General features: G+C 38.0%; 1 protein-coding gene across 1 annotated transcript in view; it reads left to right on the top strand.

Moving 5' to 3' along the window:
- HCN1 (hyperpolarization activated cyclic nucleotide gated potassium channel 1) overlaps positions 1-19205 on the top strand; it is a 198721-nt gene that overhangs the window by 162494 nt on the left and 17022 nt on the right. Inside the window, exon 6 of the mRNA XM_075726555.1 lies at positions 15673-15913. Coding sequence (XP_075582670.1) covers positions 15673-15913 — 241 coding nt within the window. The remainder of the gene's footprint in view (positions 1-15672; positions 15914-19205) is intronic.

The raw sequence follows: 19205 nt of genomic DNA, 5'->3' as shown, positions 1-19205 counted from the left end.
TCTTCATCTTTACACGGTGCTGTTTCTGAAACTGAGCAGAATGGTGTGAAGTTCTTGACCTTTGCTGGTCCCATAGGTATAGTGAATGTAAGTACATTATGGTACCTATCACAGCCTCATGAGTCAGATTCTGAAAAAGATCCTGCATGGTGCTTAGTGTTGCAACAAGGGTGGCATTTTGTGACAGTTCTTGTAAGGGAGGTACTCTCACAACAAAATCATGGAAAGCTTCCATTACTGGATCTATAATTGATAATAGTAATTGTAATTGATGATAATAATTGTATCTAAGTGAAAATTATCAATTTAATAACTTCACTATTTTTTCCCTGTCATTAACCGTCTCCTTTTCCCCTTTAAAACTTATTTCTTTTTGTAATATCTTTCCCTTTATTTAATATTTATCTTTACAAATCACTAAACATTATATTGTCATTTAGACTATACTATAATACTATGCACAAAGGGTGAAACATCTCTAGAGTTAATAGTATGAGGCCAAAATGTGGTGTGATTAGACCATAGTATGCTTCAATCCTTTTTAATAGTGTCATCAGTATGATTTTTGGATACAGGCCACCAACATTAAAATAATGATAGAAAATCAAATTAGTTTATTAAAAAACAATAAAGTACCAGAGTCAATATTAAATTATTGGAGATTCCAAATATTTTGCTTCCATAAGAACTTAGGTCCATAAATTTAGCTCATAAAAGACAGAGAGGTAATTCTTTCATTATATTCCACTGTACATATATGTATTTTTATATGAAGTGAACCTTGGTATGATGCTTAAAGAGGGGAACTAGGGAAAATGTGTCAGAATTATAGATGTAGTTATACTGGAACTCATTTGAGTATCTCTTTATATAGCTATATGGAGAGAGTAAATACCTTTTTATCTGGTGCATTAAAGTTTTTTGTTGTTTTTTTTTTTTTACATAGGCACAGGTAAAGCATAACTTTAGTTCATACTCTAGAGTACTGAAGTCATGAATGAATTATGCAGCATATCAGTCTTGCAGAATAAATGCTGATATACCACAGCATTATTTATTTGACAAATGGTGAAAAAAAAATTATTGGTATTTTTCAAAGATCTGTGTAAGTTATGCCTAAAAATAGTCCAAGTATACAAGGCTTAAGCAAAGCCCTGAAAAACTCTTAGAAAGGACTATAGTTAAGTTTTAAAAATGAAAAATAGTGAAAAATAGGCCATTTTAATATTAGAAATGAGCAGATAATCACCAGGTGATTGGATTATTGTGTTTTAAGATGCTTTGCCCCAGCAGGTGTGACATGGTAACAAACCGTGCACACTCAATTCTGTTTCACAGGGACCTAAGACAATGTAGTTTGATTTCCTGAACTATGAGGAGTGTGTTTGCTCCTCGATGTATGCACATACATAAGTGTACATTGCTGGAGTTGAGACACAGCTTTTGGATTGTCAACCACTTTCATTGCTGTTGTACATATTCAAGAAACTTTGATCACAGTCCCTTCTGTGTTTGACTTGCTTTGTTAGCAAATCCATCCTGAGCTGAGACATGCTTTGGGAAGTCCAAGATCTACCTGCTCCCAATAATACAGATAATAATACATCAGCAGTTCTCAGTAATTATGATTTTGAACAGTCTTGTTACTGCACCTATGAGATTCTTTTGTTATTATTGTTTAACAAGTGTTTCCGACATGACAGTTCTTTCATGAGCTCTTCAAATATACTAATCCAAATCAGATCTCCAAATCTTAGTGCAGTAGTTGCCTTTCATAGAAAGGTATGCTATTTGAGAAAAGTACCAGACTATTTAGATGCAAACTAAATGCTGTGAGCGATGTCAAATCCCATTATAGAAGAGTAAATCCAATCTGTGCCTGCTCCTGTCTGAACTGCTCTTCAGGCATCTGAAGAGCAGAATCGGAAAGATTTTCATGGGCACCAGGTCTGGTGCATTGAGAGAATAGCAGCTAATGCAACAGGAGTGCTGTCCCACAGAGGAGAATTTTGCACCATTGCCTTACTCAGCCCAAGATCGTGCTTCCAAGTGTCTGTCATGTCTCAATTTTTAATGGCAAGAAGGACTGTTCAGCTAGCTGATATCCAGGTAGTGCTAGGGGCAGCAGATGGAAAGAGTCAAGCATTTTAATTTTTTTTTCCTTCTTGCAGCTTCTGCTGAAAGCCAGGAAAGTTTACTACATATTAGACAATGCTTACCACAGCATGTTCATTCCTATTAGGTCTGAGTATGCTATTGCAATTATAGATGGCATTGCTGAGTTTTAGGAGGTTAAAAATAATAACAAAGTACTTCAGATTACTTCTGAGTTAGCTTTCCTTGTGTAAACACATTCTTTTAACACTGTGCTTGCTTTGGCTTGGCTAGTGTTCTCTCTAGCAAGATTTTGGAAGTTTTGGAAGTTTTGGTTTATTGAGCTAAAACCAAATGATCTTTTGCCCTAATCCCTGAATTGTGATTGTAAGTCCTTTACATTAAAACAGCAGATGTTAACTCATGTTCCTTTGAACCCCTTAGAGAATAATTGAAGATAAATGAAAAATCAATAAATGAAAATTCTTGTTGCAGGGTTGGAAACTACGTGGTATGTTTTAATTCAGGATTAGGAGATGCAGGAGCTGGCTACAGGAAAGCAATTTGGTACCTGCCAGGGGTCTCCATTTTCCGGTTGTGGGCTTCTGCAGTAAAAAGTCATGGCAGTTGCATAAGGGAAGTGTGGGAAGGGGAAAAAGGGAAGCAGAGGGCAGGATGCAGCCCTGATCCCAGTAGAAAATATGGTGCAGACAAGACAGGGTTACACGGTATGGACATGCCCATGTCCCTTTCCTGTAAATCTGATCCTTGGAGGTGGTGAGAAGGAATATCTTGTCCTTCAGTTTTCACTGTGGAATTTAAATTCTGGATCCAGAAACAAGCTAAAGTCTTTTGAAGCATATTTGTTTGCAATCAGTAAAAGTGCTTTGGGGGTCATGTATTACGAAAGTTTCTGTGTTGAGTGGGCACCCTTTAAATGAGCCAGTGTCCATGAAAGTCACCACAAATAAAGATTAGTGTTGTGACTCACTACCAGCGAGAGGAGATAAATATGCTGTGAACTGTCTGATGCAGAAGCAAATGCGTGTGCCTATTTTTATGCACTCAGTAGCACATTATGATTATGATAGTAACAGCATACAGAAGGGTACACAGAATTCCCCATGCCTTTTAAAAGCATGTGATCTCAAAGGCAAAGACAAGGAGAACAAAAAACAACAAAGCACAAAATCTGTTCCGAATGCATATTTATGAACTTAATTTCCAGTTGGTGCACTGGTGATTTAAGAAGGTATATCTTGTTAAAGCTGTGGGAGATATCCAAGGCAAACTCTATACATCATGACAATGCTAGATCAGACTTAAAATCGGTTCTTCAAATGAAGGACCTTACCTTTGGGTAAGACAAAGGTGAAATACTGATTTTTTTTGGTAAAGTCTTAGTACCTGAAAAATCAGGGGTTTCCTGCTCAGTCACAAAATAATCTTTTAAAAGTATAATCTCTTTTCATGAAGAGTCTTTATATAAGAGATAAAATGGAAATAAGAGCTACAAAAAAATTTTTGAAATTACTTATAAATGGACAGATAATGAAATTTGGCATAGATATGGATGCACAAGGTGTTGAATTACACTTGTTTAATTTAAAGATAAGTGTCTAACACTGAAGGAACTTAGTGTCTGATATTTTTAGTTATTAACAAGAGTATTCCTCCCTTTGGAAGTAAACTACTGTGATACAAGACTGTTAGAGATGAGTGGAGTTAAAAGCTCCTGCAAAATGTGGAGTCTGACACTGTGAGTACAGGTACAGACTTCCCGGTAGCTCCTGGGTTGAGTTCAAGGCAATGGTTTTTATCTGTTTCCACCTCTTTCATGATACCTTCACACAGTCCTGCTCAGTGGTAGCACTGGATCCTAAGCCAGGGTAAGTATGAGTAGAGCATTAGCTGGCAAGGAGGTCCCCTAACAGGATTTTAATCTCCCATCGTGTTCTGTGGAGTCTATGTTTGTTAATTTTCTTCTGAGTAAATCCATTTTTCTTTTGCCGCATTTGTGAAAAGCAAAAACTCTGTGATCGGTTGAGAGGGTACTAATGAGGTGCCCCAAAGCACATACAATTGCAAGTTTTATGGACTGGGCATTGCATGTTTGTGCACTCTGATCACTATAGTACGTCTGAAGCAATGGATGGTGCCTTGCTAGAAGGCTAAACTATTTTCTAGATAAAATAAATATCTGCGTGGCCATATATATTTTAAAGAAAAGCCGTATTCCTTGTAATGAACAGTTTTTATTTTAGCCTGGATTGCAGTCATTAGTTAACTGTGCAGCTGAAAACTATTTATTTCTGTGATCTCATGAATGTTACTTACACGTATTAAAAATAAGCTTATTTCATAGTGAGGAGTCTTTTCTTGTACTATATTGAACATCAGGAAACAAAGATAGGTCTGTGTCTATTAAAGAAGTAAGAAAAGAGTAGAACTACTGAGAATCATTTGAAAAATACACCCGATGAGAGCATTATGCTATGGGAGCTGTAAGAGATTATTTGGGAAATACAGTGGCCAGTACAAACATCCTCAGTCCCCGAAACAAAAATTTAGCTACTCATTGTACCACTTATTGCCACATTGTGTGAACACTTGCGTATTTATGAAAATGTGAGTTTTCATATTCATCCACACTTCACCAAGAGTAGAAAGTCTCCTGTCAGTAGGTGTTGGAAATTAAATAGTTCAGGCTTTTTAGCATCCGGCACAAAATAGATTCACTACTGAGAGGAAGAGAAATGCTGTCAATATTATGTGTGGGCAGCTTAATATATAACAGACCTTGAGAGCAATTAAGAGGCAATGACATCTGCAGAGAAGCAGAAATGGAGGTCTATATAGCTTGCTTTGTCATTCTCTAGCACTAGATACATTCTTCAAAATATTGATGCTTACAGCAATGGGACAACTTAGAATGTGAGAAAGGGGTTAATACCCTTCCTGAGCCATTATTTAAAGTTCATGTCTGGCCTATTTTTAGGCTACCATGTGAGAAGATGGTTGCTGAAAATAGATACAGATCATGTGTCCTTGCAGAATATAGAACATCAGGACATTTCATTTCCAAAGAACATAATTGGGACTGGGAGCAGAATCTTCTTTCCTCTTATCTTTTTGCTTGTAGATTATAACTTCAGTTACACAAGCACACATTCTTACATGAGTTATATTGACCTCTAAATATATAACTAAAACTAATTCGAAATATAGTTCTAATGGGAGACATAATTAGTTAAACTTTGATTTTGTTACATTAATGTACAAATATGTACATTTGTATACAAATAGATATGTCCATGTACACATATAAACAGATGTGTGGAAGAGCATATATATGCATATATATACACACATACACAGACATTCAGGAACAAACATGCAAACACATGTGTCCAAGATGTATGTGTGAGAAAACTACTATATAATACTCTGTTGATATCTTTGCATAGTACTAAGTATGTACATTGAATTACGTACTCCACTATGGTCTTTATGTTTCTCACTGTTACAGTATATCTCAACACACATTTCTTATGCCACCAGTCTATGTTTATAAAATATTACCTTAAAATGATCTGTAATGGCAAGGGTTTTAAGGGCTGTCCTATGATATAAAATCAATATAGATAAATTTATTCATAAAAGCAGAGATAAAGATATCATCTTAAGGTCATTTGAAAATCTTTCTGAATAAATTATAGGAACATATTTCTTATGGAAATAATCCTCAGCCTATATTTAATTCATGAAATGAGTAACATAATTATACTTAAATGCTGTTAATAGTTAAATAAACATAAACTTTGGGCAAGCAGATGAACTGAAATTGTTTTGACAAAGAGTATTTAACTGATGTAAAGAACGTGGCACTGCCTATGCACCTGCATCCTGTAGCTGCTGGGTCTCATGCACAGATGCTAATGGCAGTTCCCGAGTGCCCTGCTGTCATCAGCCCCCCTTGCTTTTAGTGCATGTCTAGTCCTGGAAAGAAAGGACAAGCACAATTATTTAAGGTCTTACTGATTGCAAGCATAGCATAATTACTAAATGTAGATGACAGAAGGCTACAGGTATCTCCCCTGGTTTCTTGTTTATTGTTTGCATAGCTGCTTCCTCTCCATGCTCCCTAGAATTCTCAGTATGTACAAATGCTAAGGATGTCCCATGCATCCTTGATCTGTCAAGTCTTGACCATGATTTGGCTCCTAGTTGTAATGTGACTTTGTTACTGTGATACTATGCCATTATTAAGTGTGTCTGCCTACTGGATGTTTAGAGTCTGATGCGTTACTTTTACTCCAGCTGTTATTACTAATCCACATTGACTAGTCTATTCCTGCCAGTTTGGCTTCTGTTTCCTTCACATGATCTGCTATCGAGGCTGTTCTTGCTGTCACCATGCCTACTTGCACTCCTCAGAATTTCTTCCACTCTTTAACACCTCCCCTGCCGTTTATGCATCTCTTCCCCCTGCAGCTACCAATGTTAGCCAAAGTGGCACTCTCAAGCAAATTCTATCTTCAAGGATGTCTGGCTGTCACACTACTAATTTATTCCCAGAGACTTCATCTCCATTTTTACCATCCAATGATATCTCTTCTGGAACCAGCTCTCCATGTCTCACCCTTACAACTGAGCATCATCCTCATGTTTCACTGTAAAACTGGGCTCTAGAATAAGTGCTTTCAGTATTTTTCTACTTCTGCATGCTTGCATTCTGGTGCAGTGGCCTGAATGTGGGTCATGAACACCTTACACTTGTGTCGCAAGTTTCTACTCAGAAGATAATATCACTGAGCCTTTGCACCTCATCCCACTCCGTCACCCTTTTCAGTAGTTTAGAAGGCAAATTCAAATTGTCTCATTAATTAGGTGTCCCAGTGCACACAGCAAAGCAGTGACGAAGGCTGATTCAGAATTAGAAAGGGATTGTGCATCCTCCTAATTTTTCTTTTTATATCCTTCTGTTATATATAGATGTGTACGTGTGCATCTATAGCTAACATTGTAAATACTCTAGTACATACACACACAGGCATGCAGGGTTCTGTCATACATTAGTCTAAGAAATCTAAATAAATCTCATTGTTTACAAATGTGCTTTTTCACCACTTTAAGATGCAGATTATACATAACGTAGCAATGTTTAGATTTTGTGTGTTAGATAAATTTAGGCATTTGCTGTTTCTCCGATATTGTAATAAAGAGTAGGCCTTAACTGTATAGTTACAAATCAGATTAGTTGCAAACAGAAATGTACTTAGAAACTCTAAACATAATTTCAGTGTGGATATTTCAAGCTCATCTAACTGGGATTTATCCAGTATAATCAGTAAGATTTCATTTAAGCCACTTAATAATTTTATAGAGAGATACTTTGAACCAATGGACTTTTAATTCATAATAAGAAGTAAGTGTTAACCAAGCAATTAACAAGATAACAGTATTTCTGATCCAGAGCTCTTGGAGAGCTTCAAAATAACTCAGTGAACAAATTACCACTGATTTTTAAATAACTGTTTTCCTGGTTGTTGTTGTTGTTAACTGTGTCTGCTAAACTGTATGCATACAGTGTAGATAAAGCACATTCTCTTGAGAACTGCCTCCTTGCTGACTCAGTTGTTTTGGCATTTGGGTTGCAGTACACAGGGGACTGGAGACAGAAGGAGGGGACAAAGAGGGAGGGATGGGATGGCAGAAGAAATTTCTTGCCTGTTGCAGAGTTCACAATAAACTCTCCATGGAAGCATTCCTGGCTTGAATTTCTGATATTGATCAAACAGGTGCAAATCAGAAATAAGTCAACGCAGAAATTATGTCCAAGCCATAGCTTTCTATTTCTCCTAAGGCATGTTAATTTTTTCCTGCCACCTAGTGCCTGGCTTCAGTACTTCGTTTTCACCCCCAGTCAGCCCCCTGCTATCTTCAAACACAGATTTTTTCCTCCGTGCTTTCATCCACAAGTTACTCTCTTTGTGGCCTTCCCTTTCTTCAGCAAGAGAAACTGTATTGTTCGGGCATCACATACTGTTCTGCATTCTGACTGACATATTTTACACAACAAAGCACCCAAATCAATATATTTTACCTAATACGTCACACAAATGTAACTTAGGCTGCCATAGTGAAACTCCACTGTCTCTTCCTCTTTTTCTTTCTTTCATGCACAGCTACTCTTCCTTGCAATCAAGTGAATCAAGCACTGTCCTGAGAATAGCAGCACTCTTTCCAACACTATTCAAAACGAAAACAATTCTTCTTCTAGCAGTCAGGTGAAATCTCACTGGCTTTGGTGAATATAAAAAGTACTCTTGATTCAGAAAAGCTGTAGTAGCATTTGAGCTCTTTTTTTTTTTTTGAAGGATGTAGTATAAAAAAATAGTAGCTGCCGCATAGATCACATACAAGGTCAACCACAGATTGATTGGTGTTAGCAAGTGGTGTCACTGGAGTTTAGGTCCAAATGCACAAGAATAAATATTGTTTCCAAAATCAAATTTTCAAAACCAGATAGAGGAGGTGACTGGAAGCTCCAAAGACAGTGGAAAAGCAGTGCTACAGTAACTTGTGAGCAAGCAGACTAGACAAAGTTTTGTAATTACTAGCAAAACCAACTTTCTTAATCACTTTTTTAAGAAAATGTGAGGTGTGCTTCATTTGTTTGTACAACAAACATGATGACTAATTCACGCCACTCTTCCATGTATTAACACAAATTTCTGATATGGGTACCAATAGGACTTCACATCTCATAGGACTCACTTTTCTGCCACAATTTGACAATACATATGTTTAAATCTGTAGTCTCATTGGTATAATGGGACAACTTCAATATTTAAAATGCTTTACTAAACCAAGATTTCAGTCTTAAGTATACCCTACCCAAGATATTATTTAGTAGATACCATAGTATTACTGAGTATAGCACACAAACGTACACACACGCAAATAGGAATGAAGATATTTAGTTACTAGGGGCAGAAAACTGAAATAGTGATTGTTAAATACATTTGCAAATTGCAGTTCATTTATTCAGTTAATAAAACGGAACAGTCTCTACAGCAACTGCTTTATTGTACAGCACTAATTCCATATTACCTTCTGTAATGAACTGTGAGTGTTTTTTTTACTAAGAGCATTCAGGATATTTGTTCAGCTGTACAGTTCAGAAGGGAAAACCCTTGCAAGTAGAGATTGGTCAACTGGCCCAAACTTTAAGTACTTATCTGGATTATCAGGACTTCTCAGGCTTTTGAAATTAGACTGGCTATCTCACAATTACAGATTGCCTTAAAACATTGCCTGTATTGCTGTTCTCATTTTGATGCTTCTCATCCTTTTCCCAGCTGGAAACCAAACTTAAGAGGCATAGAACGTTCCAGAACATTGAAGAAGATGAAAGCTAAATTCCCTTTAAAAATAGCCCAGTTAAGGAGTGGATGGACAGTTGGGTGAATGAAAGTGTGGAGAGATAGTGTCTTTTTTCTTTCTTTCCTTCTTTCTTTTGCTCTTTTTTAATCTTCTAAATATAATGGAAGATCCAGAGAAGAGAACCATGAGATTTAGAGAACTGCTGTCCCTTAAGCTCCATTAAATCAATTAACAAGCTGATAAAAAGATGAATATCCTTCATCAGACTGACTTTATTGGAGGTTTGGTTGAACCATATATCCTCAAAAGGATTATCCTGTCTGTGTTTGAGTTTAATGCAATAATAATTCTGAAGTATAAAAATGCATATAAGGAGTTGAATAGAAAATTCTAATCAAGTAGGGAATGATAGAAAAGTATGCAGAAGGCCAACATTTAATCAACGAAGCCAAGAAAATATAATTGGTCAAATATATCTCCCTCTGCTTGCAAATGCGTAAAAAAGATTGCTTTCTCTTAGGAGACAGCAATACTAGCTACCATAAGCTCTCTTTAAAGCTGACTTGTATTAAACTGAGTTGAACAAGAGCTAGACAGACAAAAAAACCCTGCTTCAAATCAGTCCTGGCAGAATCCAAGCAGGGAATTTCATTCATTGTTTGGCTGGAAAGCATATTTATTCCTCCCTTCCTTTTGCCTGCCTAAGCTTATCTCACAGCTGTCTGGAAAATCTTCTGCATCTGGGCAATGTGTATGCAGGTATGCTGGAGGTCTTGGGGACCTGTGGGCTTTGAAAATGTAAATACCCAGGCTGGCCACTGATTTTCAAGGCAACTGAGATCATGTGGACTGTGTTTGCCTTAGAGAGCAGAGTTTTTTCAGGTTTTGTGCCTTGTCTGTAGGTCAAATATGTAGATTACCTCAGATCAGAGCATTTTTGGGCTTTAAAATATATAGCCAAAGGGACTAGACAGTGAGGTTTTCTAAAACACACACACCTGCAATATCCAACTATGTGAGTTGGGGTTGTTCAGCCTGGAGAAGAGAAGGCTGCGAGGAGACCTTATTGCGACCTTCCAATACTTAAAGGGGGCCTATAGGAAGGATGGGGAGAATCTTTTCAGCAAGGTCTGTTGTGACAGGACAAGGAATAACGGATTTAAACTAAAGAAGAATAGATTTAAACTAGACATTAGAAAGAAATTTTTTACGCTGAGGGTGGTGAAGCAATGGCACAGGTTGCCCAGAGAGGCAGTGGAGGCCCCATCCCTGGCAACATTCCAGGCCAGGTTGGATGGGGCTCTGAGCATCCTGATCTGGTTAAAGCTGTCCCTGCTCAGTGCAGGTGGGTTGGGCTAGATGACCTCTAAAGGTCCCTTCCAACCCAAAGCATTCTATGATTCTATGATTCTATGAAAAGGTCCTAAAAACTCTTACAGATGCCATCAGAGAAGCTGGCCACCACAGTGCCCAGGTCACAGCTCGGACAGCCTTGTGGCTGTCTGCGTATATGTGACAAATTTAGTTGCATCGGAGAAGTCATCCAGAAATACTGAACCCACGCAAAATGATAATATCTGATGCTTTAATGTCAGTTTGAAAAAACAGCCAGGAAGGCAAAGATGAGTAATAAAAACAGTATATTATAAAAGAGCAGGAGCCAGTGTAATTACCTAACCAATCTCATATAAAGCAGACCATTGCATCTTCTACTTAGTTCTTGTGTAGCAGAGACCAATACTTGAACTAGATCAACACTTGCTCCATGTAGGTCTGAATCATTCTTGCCCTTTAACCAGTTCAGCTATATAATACACTCCTAATCCTTACCTCAGGCTTGGTATTTTCTTCATGTAGAGGTGAGACAAAATCATTATTATTTCATTTAATTAAGATATCATATTGGGCAGCATAATCTGGTTCCAGTCTGGCTCCAAAGAATTAACTCAAAGAAAAGATGAGTGAAAGATTTTTCTCTGCACAAAATGTCAACTTTTAATTTGGCAGTTTGTTCTTTTGTTACTTTTCTTTTAAAACACAGAAGTATTTCTCCTAATAACTTCTGAGTTACATAAAAAACCTTCATAATCTTTACTGTTTCTTTCTCCCCAAGACGGTATTTAAAGTAATACACAAGAATCTGAAATTGCAGCATCGCCTGTGATTAAGACTCAGGGAAATGTATTTTTACTTGCTCTGAATGATCTCATATTTAAATAAAAGAACACTTTAAAGAAAAACAAAGCACTTAAAGATGACACATTTCTTTCTCCTTCAGTAATTTTCCACCTTCTAACGTCTTAAATAAAGAAAGTTTGTGCTTTAGCATAAACTTTCACAGAAAACTAATCAACAAAATGAATGCATTACTAGGATATAACAGCTGAAATTACCACAGCAGGGTGGTTTTGTAGCTGCATTGGTACTTTCATTAAGCAACTCAGGCTGAGCAGGTAATATGTGTGTATACCTGGGTATATCTGGATATAAATTACATATAAAGAGAGAAAGGTACGCAGAAGATGGAACCATAATAGGACATGACATTCCAAGGGTGAAAATCCTGTGACAAGGGTGTGTTTTATTGGGATTCCCAAGGTGAGATGAATTTCTTTCTGGTTAGGCTGGATTGGCTCTGCGCAGAGGAGTCATGCAGGTCTGAATTCTCCCCTCTGTATATCATGCTCTCCTGTGATGCTATTAAGATACATTACTGATCACTTGTTTTTTTTTTTCCAGTTTCCCTTTTGTTTAATTCATCTGCCCTACGTCCCAGCTTTCACTCCAAACACCTTTTCTCCAGGTTTTGTGCTCCCGTGCTCTCACTTTTCCAAGATTTTCAGTTTCTCTATCTGTTTTTAAAGTCAACCTTCTTGTCTTCTTTTTTCCCTTTCTTCTAGATCTTTGTGTTCCTTCTTTTTGTTTTACTCCTATCCTCTCTTCCTTAATACTGCTCCACCTAGGTCTACTTTACTGTTTCTTCCTGATCATGGCTGGACTTGAACTTTCCACTCTCACAGCCTTTTCTGTGCTTTCCCACCAGCTTCTATATAATTTCCCATCAATTTTTGCTTTCTTTATTAATTTCTTTTCTCTGCCTCCTGGGCATGCAAGACAAGCTATTCACTTTCAGAAACAGAAAACAATCAGCAAGTCTACTGAAAAGTCCCTGAGCAAGGCAAGACAAGTAACAGTTATTGCCAGCTTTCCAGCATCAGCTGAGACTGCAGTAAGGTAGTCTCATATGGAGCTGAGGATGTAATCTGGGACTCCTCGCGTGATGCCACCATACTGTGAGCACTGTGAGCAGACAATAACTTTCTTTTGGGAGGGAGGTGGTGGCTGAAGCTTTACTGAGAAATGGAGTATTTGGATGAGAAGGAAAACAGGCTTTTCCTCATCCTTTTGAAAGACAGTCAGCTGAAATCTCTTGTTAGTATTTATTCTCTCATACGGAATATACTTCAAGGGGTAGCCTGGGATTACTCCTCTTGATGGAATGACTCAGCGGGATTCACAGATTTTGAATGCCAATGACACCTATCTGTAGTTCACAACTTGCAGTGCTGTTGTCTGAGATAATTTTTGGATTCAGACAAACAGCACCACATCTTGCATCAAATTTTCCATGTGTTTTCACAAGCAAGACTGGTTTGTGGGGTTTTTTTAAGCTCTGATTCTGATGTCATGTGCGTAGATAGTATTGTCCCATAGTGTTTCACCAGTAGCATCCATGTCTCTGCTTGCGCTGGGTGGGAGTCATAGCCAGACTGCTCTTCCTTTCTATACGTAGGACTTTCCCAGTCATTACAAATCTCAGTGCTCTTTTCCTTACATCTTTTCTGTGTCTATTCCTGCCATGTATTCCTGTATATTTCAAGTTTCATGCAATCACGAAGAAGTCTGCTCTTGGTCTCAGATCTGTCTCCTTCTGTCTTAATCCAGCCCATTTATGCTTAGCTGTGGAGGCCATACATGATGCAGTGTTTCAGGCATGCCAAAACACTCATAAGAAGGGGAAGTTATGGCAATCAGAGAGGGTGGGGGAGAGTGAGGCAGTACAGTGAAAAGTGATGGAAGACGAGTTTGTTCTATTTCCATCACTTATAAATAATTCTCAGATAAAATGTACTTGGTGGAATCATATCCCCACTGAATTCAATTGGAGTTTAGTGTTTGACTTCAAAGAAGCAGCATCTTACTCTTCACTCACTCTATCTTTAACCCAATAATTCTGGAATTAAATCTGCATTAAATTATAATTATATAAAATTACATCTTTTTATATCTCCTTGGCTCATTCCAGAGGAAAAAAAAAAGAGGGGGAAAAAGGCTTATATAGTGTTTATCTTAAGTATATAGGTGTGATGCTGTTGAGACCAGGGTTAAAGAGAATTGCTGTACTGCCTGTTGTTAAGAATCACTGTTCACTTCTGCTTGAAGACACTTCTATTTCCACCTTGCCATTATATAATGATGCTTTCTTGTGGGATAGTCAGAAGGTATCATAAATCTATCCTAGGGGTAGTGCTAAGAAGTATTTTTGCCCTGTTTTTTCTTTCTTTAATGGAAAGTAAGCACTGCTGGAGCTAACAGCTTTCTGCTTCCTAGGTGCCTGGTGAGACATTTTGTTTCACATTATTTTTCCAAGTTCCACTGGATTTGTTTTGAACAAATTTAATTTCTCTGGGAAAGGCAGTTGTTTCTTCCCTCTTAGATCATGCCCAGGCTTCTTAATTGCCTCAGTAACCAATAGCTTCCTTTCAAAGGGAGATTCCCACTGCCTTCCCAGATGCAAGCAGACTGATTTGTAGAACCCATTACAGTTTTGTTGCTTATACTGTGGAATTATCTGAACTTCCCCATCATGTCTGCAAGCAGGATATCACATGGTGGGGGTGAGAGGAGAAGAAAGGAATTTATCTGAACTGTAGACAAGTATATCTGAGCTTGCTGCCTGGAGAGCTGGCTGCATGGGAGGTATGAGCTATGTAAGTATGAGACAGCAGATGCATGGGAGGTTGAAAATGCAACTTCCAGCAGGAGTGCAATGGGCCTCAGTCAAGGAGGTGAGAGCACCAGTAGGTGGGATGTCTCCTTTACATCAATCACAAATCCTTGGCTTAGTGTAAGAAATGCCAGGGATACTCCACCGACAATGAAATTATATTTAGTTTTCCACAGCAGTTAAGTGACTGCTGGTTGTATTTGTTCTATTGTGCATTTGTATACAGATGACCATACATGCTCTTCCTGTCATGTTTGGGTTGCTCACTCAGTAGATGTTGCCTGCCTGAGCCCCTGTCCATGTGTAATACTGAATAGTCTCAGCTCTTCAATAAATTGTTAACTCTGTATGACAACTGACCATGTTAATTTTCCTAAGACAAAGTAAAGTCTGCAAGAATGAGCTTGAAACTTTCAGAAATTGTTCATTTTTTTAGTTTAAAGCAAGTAGGACATTTATAGCTTTTTGGTACTAATACTTTCGTGTAGATGTGCTTATAGTTGGCTCTGTAAATATAAATATTCTTGGTGGGAGATGTCCTTAAGGCCTGTAGCAGTCTTAGGAAAATAGCAGTGCCTTCTGCATATAAGGGTCTACTGTATATGCATTTCTTTGAAGGGCATGAATGTATGCCTCTGTTTATAAAATGAATTAAATTCTGTGAAGGAAATTTTCCTGTTGATTTCAGCTAGCCCTGCAGCTAACTGTAATGTACATTTATATTACTACTGGAGTTGTTCTGATCAGAAAGATGTTACTGGTGTAATATTTGAACACAGGGCATGCATAACTTTATCACTTAATACAGTTATTGCAGCAGCTAATCTTCTTGTCAGGCAGTGTAATTCCTATTTAATTTTTATCTTTCTGTCATACTTTTCCACTGAAAATCCAATGGGAGTAATAAATAACGTGAAAAATTGCCTGAAGAAGACGACCTTTCACCTCAGAAGTACAAAAATACAAATCAGACTGCACTGTTGTTTCAAACACTTCACTAGAAACACATGAAAATGTAATGAAAAGATTAAAAAATTAGGCACAGGAAGAAACACAGAAAAGTCCAATACGGGCATAAAGAGCTTCTTTGTGAAGAAAGCAGAAAGTCTTTGTTTCAGTGCCCATCATATTGTATATATATTTGCTGACCATTATTATCACTATGTTTCCTTTCCATTTAGGAGATTGTCAACTTCAACTGTCGGAAGCTTGTTGCTACAATGCCTCTTTTTGCTAATGCAGACCCAAATTTTGTGACTGCCATGCTAAGCAAACTGCGATTTGAGGTGTTCCAACCTGGAGATTATATTATCCGAGAAGGGGCTGTGGGTAAAAAGATGTATTTCATTCAGCACGGTGTTGCTGGTGTCATCACCAAATCCAACAAGGAGCTGAAGCTGACAGACGGCTCTTACTTTGGAGGTGAGTAGGAAAAAATGAATGATAACATTGGAGTGAATGCACTAGAACAAAACATGTTCAGATATCACACACATAGAGACATAAGACTAAGTCTACTGGGTGTCTTTTGCCTAGACAATTCCAACTGCAGTGAAGAGTGCACAAAGTATTTCTGAATAAGACATTCAGAGTCTGCTTACTGTTGTGAGGATAGTGATTGAAAATGCATGATGACCCTCCTGAATTTTGAAGTTATTTTGAAATAAGAGCACTGTTATTTAACAGACAGTATTGAAATAAAAATATAATAATTTGCATAGTAATTTTATAGACATTTAAAGGTAAAATAAACAGGATTCATCTTCTTTGAAAAGGGATACAATTTTTGAGTCATAAATGTAAAGTACTTCTAAAAGGTAAAAATCACTGTAAGAACTACAAATTAGGCAGTGCATAAAAGACCATTATTTATATGGGATATTTTGGTATTCGTGAATATTTCAAGCTATTATTAGTGCCTTTTCACTGAATTTTAACACACAGCAATGTTTATCCTTCCAGTATATACTATGAGAAACTGGACTCCCTGTCTGACTAGATAGCTCTCTAACAGATGTAGATTAATAAAAAACAGACATGAATTTTCATCCAAATTAAATTTGTGTGGTAAAGCTAATGAAAAATAGGTTTTAATTTAGATGAAGGCATCTGAATATTTATATTTGGAGGAAAGCAATATCTTTTTTTACATATAATAGTTGACCGGTATGAAAATGTTGTTCCTTGTGACTATAAATTGTCTTTGTGGAATAGAATAGGTGTCTGCTTCTGTGAGTAGCAACAAGGCTGGTTTCCAGAAACTGATTGAACATTTGTGTGTACCACTGCTGCCCATGGTGGTTAGTTAGTTGGTCATTGTATTAATTTTCTGTTGAATCCCACAAATCATCCCAGAAATGAGTCAAAAGCCTTTCAGAAAATGTTCAATTGAAAGCCTAATCAGTGGCATTTAGCTGGTGTACAGAAGTGGGAAGCTTAGAAAAGTGAATTGGGCTCAGTGTTTGAATTGGGCTATAGAGTTACTTAACTAATCCCATTTCAGAATAATACACTAAAGCAACTCCTACTGATCTGGCCAGCAGGCCTTGTCACTCTGCAGTAGCCTCTGCAAGGTGATTTGTACCAGTATTTCTAGAAGTGCTTCAGTAAAGAGGTCTTGTGCTTACACCACAGGGTTAAACTGTAGAAGCTGAAGACAGGAGATTAAGGAGAAAGAAAAGGTAAATGCTGAGGATGAAGAAACAGAGCAATCTTGGTCTTGGTCTTCTTTATGCTTAGCAGTGCCCCAGCTTATGCAAATGAGTTTGTAAGAGCCTGTGTGCTGAATCTGACCATAATACTCCTCTGAACCAGCAGAGGATCAGAGGAGATTGCACATGAAAGTATTTTACATAACTGTCAGCCTGTTGTTGCAGTGCAAACAACTACTTAGTTCATCCTGTTCATCCCCTACCCTTCTTAGCAGGAATGCAGATGAAAAATAAGCTATTTCCAATATCCAGACACTGCAAGGACTGATTGCACTGCATATGAAAACAGTTTTGATCATTCGAACTGCAGATGGGATGAGCAACAGGTGCAAAAAGGGGGGCAAATGCATCCAAAGCCTAACAGCTGCTGGGGCAAATGGGAGATAATAGCTGCTGCTGGACGTAGCCTGGAGAAGAGAGACAAGGAGAGTAGAGGAAGGCGAGCACACAGGGAGAGAGAACCTGAACCTGAGAAAGGAAGTGCCCTAAGATCCAAAGTGTTGTGATTCAGATCTGTTTTAACAAAATATTGTGTAGCATTGTGAATTGCCAGAAGGGGATTTCAGACCCTGGAGAAGAATCTCCTATTTGACTGCAGCTGAAAAGAGAGGAAACAAGCTGCACATTGGATAACTGTGAAATGAAACAGTTTGGTTTGTCAAAGCAGAAAAAAAGTTTTCTAATATTCTGTTCTCTTTAGAGAAGACACTCTTTCCCTGAAATGTCTATCAGAATCTGAGTAACGCTTCCCGACCAAAGCAGACAAAAGAAATGTTGCACAGTGGAACAATAACAAGCTGGAATAATAAGCCTGTGTTCAAATCCTAAAACCAATAACCCCTTTTTTGCCTAATGGAGACATGCAAAATCTGAGGCTGAGATATCATTTAAGAAGCTGCAACTTATAACTTAATCTTCAACTGTATAGCTCCCAGGTCTGGCACAATAAATCAATATCATCATCTGTGCTTTCAGAAGGAAGGGAAGGACACACAGGTGGGAGGCATGTGCCATGCCTAAATGGATCCTTTTTCAATTTTTAAATTTGTTATGAATAGGAAGTTCCCAGTCCCAGCTCAGAGATACTAACTGTTGGATGACAGGTGTGTTCTAGAGCTGAGTTTCCCAGGGGCCCTGGCACTGGGGAGATTTGGAAGGAGTCCCTGGAGAGGCAGGCTCACCTCCAGAACTCATGGAGGGTTTCACCAACATCCTACCTTGGATTTGGAAAATGTTTATCAAACTTACAATATGTAAAATGTTTGGGTATTGACGACATTGTATTAGTAGAAAGCTTCTGACACCCCAGAGTTGTTGGAGAACTGGAGGTTAGTGTGAAAGCCAAGATTTAAGAAGAACCAAAACAGTGGTTTTGGTTTGCAATACTGGGTTCTCCCAGTATTTGGGAGAAGTTTGAATGGAGACTGTTGGGAGAGTGAGAGGCTGGAAAACCAGAAGTTGCAGTAATAAAGAGAGGAAATAGCTGGAGGTCTGAACACTCAGATGCTGTTGAACATTTAAATTCTTTTGCCTGATCTTTGCTCTTAATTAAAAAACAGGCTTCCCTATGGATCTGAATGTTACAAGTCTCACATGAAACTAGATAAACCTTACAATTGCTTGGAAATTCTTCTCAAAAAGAATGTGCCTGGATAACCGTCAATGGAATAGATTAATCAGACTACACTTCACCTCTGCTTTATGTTCTCTGTTGACTTTTGAGGGAGGTGCAGAGTGGTGACTCTATAGAGCCCTTCATAGATCTGGGCTTCATTACTGGCTGCCTCTTTCCTCATGTGTGCTCACTGGCTTCTCCCTTCTGGAGGGAAGAAGTAAGTACAAGACAGTAACCACAGAGATCTTATGGTTTGTTCCTTGGTATTCCTGTGGGAAGAGCGTCCTATCCCTTAACCTCCATGTGTGTTCATAAATCTCATTTTGAACTTTGTGTGTGGGAACATTACTTAGCCCAGCAGCATGCAGGATCCTAATTTTCATCCCAA

The sequence above is a fragment of the Pelecanus crispus genome, chromosome Z (genome assembly GCF_030463565.1).
Source record: "Pelecanus crispus isolate bPelCri1 chromosome Z, bPelCri1.pri, whole genome shotgun sequence".
NCBI classification, from domain to species: domain Eukaryota; kingdom Metazoa; phylum Chordata; class Aves; order Pelecaniformes; family Pelecanidae; genus Pelecanus; species Pelecanus crispus.
This window is presented reverse-complemented; position numbering and strand designations above follow the sequence as displayed.